The sequence below is a fragment of the Amphimedon queenslandica genome, unplaced genomic scaffold (genome assembly GCF_000090795.2).
Source record: "Amphimedon queenslandica unplaced genomic scaffold, v1.1 AMPQUscaffold_13183, whole genome shotgun sequence".
NCBI classification, from domain to species: Eukaryota; Metazoa; Porifera; class Demospongiae; order Haplosclerida; family Niphatidae; genus Amphimedon; species Amphimedon queenslandica.
The window spans coordinates 108,152-111,704 of record NW_003546581.1 but is presented as its reverse complement, the minus strand read 5'-3'; the positions used below and the strand labels follow the sequence as shown (position 1 = coordinate 111,704).

The 3,553-nt window shown below is 36.2% G+C and overlaps 1 protein-coding gene across 1 annotated transcript in view; it reads right to left on the bottom strand.

Moving 5' to 3' along the window:
- Nucleotides 1-2,990: 2,990 nt before the first annotated feature.
- LOC109584656 (uncharacterized) overlaps nucleotides 2,991-3,553 on the bottom strand; it is a 3,946-nt gene continuing 3,383 nt past the window's right edge. The window contains exons 2-3 of the mRNA XM_020000472.1: nucleotides 3,493-3,547; nucleotides 2,991-3,401 (exon numbers count right to left, since the gene is read on the bottom strand). Of these exons, the coding sequence (XP_019856031.1) occupies nucleotides 3,103-3,401; nucleotides 3,493-3,547 (354 nt within the window). The 3' untranslated portion in view covers nucleotides 2,991-3,102. The remainder of the gene's footprint in view (nucleotides 3,402-3,492; nucleotides 3,548-3,553) is intronic.

Below are 3,553 nucleotides of genomic sequence, written 5' to 3'. Positions count from 1 at the left end.
TTTAACTCATCATCTTCTTGAGGTAGAGCCATTTTATAAGCAAGACGTAATGAGAGGACGTGGAAGTATCGAGGAGGAAAGAAATGATGTTTACTAGTACACTGTAGACACCAACCAAACTGGTACACTTCACTAGTCATCTCATCAGGTCTATCGGTAGACAAAAGACATGGAAAGTGCAACAACCTTTCTCCTCTTCTTTCTCTCCCTCCCTCCTCCTCCTCTTCCACTGCTAACTGATGGAGGTTTGTCATTCTTAGGAATGATGGATTAATTTCTTGACAGAGTTCCATGTTCTTCAGGAAACAAATCAACATGTCAGGATCATATTTAGGGAAGTGTCTAGTCAGACCAGACACACTAACAATACCAGTATTGCTAGCAATGTCAACATGTTCTTTAAATGTCTCTGGAGCAAAGAGAATCCCATCCACCTCAGTTAGTAGTATACCCTTATTCACAACAACCCATACCTTGTCTTCACTTTTAAGAACACTGATCAAACCAGTTGAGTGCAACGAATGAAGAACATCCAAGACGTCTTCTCTCTTATCTGGTATAAAGTAATCATCATTGTTCTTACCAGCAGACATTACATGAGAGAGGGTCAGTATATTCTCTTTCATTTCCTCCAGTAGACCATACATCATGTGACAATAAAGACTCAAATTCCTTCCACTTGTACTACGAATGGACTCACAGGCACTACACAACTTATTAAAGAAGGAATCCACACCACTCCCACCAAGCTTACGACAATCTAAGAAGACACTATCACACCTCTCCCTTACAATAATCTCGTGTATTTCTTCCTTTCTCCTTCTCCTTTCAACAGGATTACTTATCTCATCCACATGACTGACTATTACAATAACATGGCATTGATTAAGAGCTTTGTGTGCTTCATTTGTGACAACTGTTAGCCACTGATGAAGCTGTTTGACTGGTTCCTTCTCCAATATATTGACTACTATGAGGAACACACCACCAGAACCTTGTAACAGATTCTCAATGACAGCACTGTGACTAGAGTAGTATTCGGAATGACCAGCAAAATCATGAAGAATGATGTTACCCAGTGTCCTGTGTCGTAGTTTATAAGGAATGATGCCAGCAGTACAGGGCACTACCCCTCCAACATTTCTAAAGGAACCAAGAAGAGTAAAACTAGCTGTGTCATTGATGACATGACTAAGAGTACTTTTACCAGCTCCAGGATTACCCACAAGGAGGACGTTAACATAAGAATCAATTGGATGAGATGATTTTATACCACCAAACTTCTTCAAGACAGAAAGAATATCAGTGTGACCATTCTCCTTAGCTAGTTTAAATGGTGTGTACCCATCATTGTCTTTAGCCAATGGATCACATTTACCAGTTGATAGTAAATATTCAACAGCTGCAGAACTACCCCAATAAGCAGCCCAGTGAAGAGGTGTCCACCCCCACCTGTCAACAGCCATTGGATCATGGTTCCACTCATTGATTAGATATTTGATTACATCAGGTGAGTTCCTAATAGCTGCTTGATGAAGAATTATCCTGTTGTAAGAGTCAGTAGCCATTGGATCACAGTGACACTCATTAATGAGATACTTTACAATATCAATTTGTCTAGCAGCACAGTGAAGAACAGTCTCACCATTATTGTTAGTAGCCATTGGATCACAGTGATGATGATTGATCAAGTACTTCATGAAATCAAGTGATTCATGTTTAGCTACACTGTGAAGAACAGTGCGTCCATCCTTATCAGGAACCTTTGGATCACAGTGACACTCATCAATGAGATATCTCATCACATCAACATGATTACCTCCTGCAGCCCAATGAAGACAAGTCCAACCATAACTATTTCCTTTGTGTGGGTCACAGTGATATTTAGTGATGAGATCTTTTGTAACATCTAACCAGCCATTGAATGAAGACAAATGAAGTAAACTAGTATTATCCCATATATATCTTCTTTTAATTTTATTCAGTTCCTTCACTAATGGTAGTAAGCGAACAGCTTCTTCATGATCTCTAATGTAAAACGCAACCCAACACTTGTCCTCTAAGGACATCTTGTGATCAGTTAATTAGATTCATTGATACCCACCCACACATCAGGAATTCAATACACTAAACACACCTACCATAACTGAGAGAGAGGGAGGGAGAGAATGCTTTTGACAAGAATTGGCTAAAAAATAATTTCTCAATTTATATATCAATGTCCTTTTGATAGTTTTTGAACTGATTCTGATCACACATGTAATAACAGTAGTTACCATACAGCTGGAATATGACAAGGAATCAATATTGGCAGATCAGCAGTTGTAGTTAGCATTCACTGATATAAAATCCACTCCATTTTGTTTTATTCTTCACATGCTCAATGACTCATGACTGCTAATTCCTAATCACCATTATATAGACCCACCTATAGGGTCTGTACTTAACTCCTCTCATATTCATATCTCAATAATAATAATAACAATTACTGTAAAACATTGTACTCTTAGTCAAGACATACACGTACTTCTATACTAATGTATCTCTTTTATTCTCCTGGTCTACTGTACAGCTGGAAAAATTGGTGAAATTAATGATAAAATAATTAATATAAAATCTGCCATTTTGCTTTATTCTTTACGTGCTCAATGGCACATGGCTGCAAATTTGCTAATATAAAAACCACCCGCACTACATTGCAATCATAGAATCACCAATATTAAGATCCACCAAATATTCCCACTATATGGTATATCCACTAGTGTATAGTATCATAATTCATAGTTCATAGTAACTCTATACCAATAACAACATTAATAATAAACATAGTTTGAAACTAACAGTAACTATTCAAATAGCAATGTTACTAATAATAAACATAGTTTGAAACTAACAGTAACTATTCAAATAACAATGTTACTAATAATAAACATAGTTTGATACTATCAGTGATAATTCTAATTATAGAGATAGGGAAATTAGTACATGATGACAGCTCAGCTTTTACAACTCAACTAATTAACAAATGAATCAGCAAGTATTAGCAAAAATAATAATAAACAGAACAAAATGAAATACTATAGACAATCATCCACTAACTAATTATTGACAATATTCATCTCTAATATAACTAGCAATAGGTTTCTCTTCTATTGTATCCAGTGCTGTAGCTAATGATGACCAACTGGGACCTCCTTTCTCTCTCACTTTATCTTCTCCTCTTAACCAGGCAGACATACAAGCATGAAAACATTCCTCTGATTGTCCTCTACAGTCAGTGTCTATATCCACTAGTCTAGGATCATATAATCCTAACTGTAGACCTAGTCTACGCCATACAGAACAAGGCAAGTGTTGATCTGATGTTAATTCTTTAATGACAATATCAAGATCTTTAATATCTATAAAAATAATAATTAATAATGTGTATATACACTGTACAGTCTACACTCCCACTACTTGACAATTGTGATAGTACATATTATAACATACCTAGCTTTATTGGAGTCAATGGTGTCTTGAATTCTTCAGTAATTTCAATTACTTCCTATAC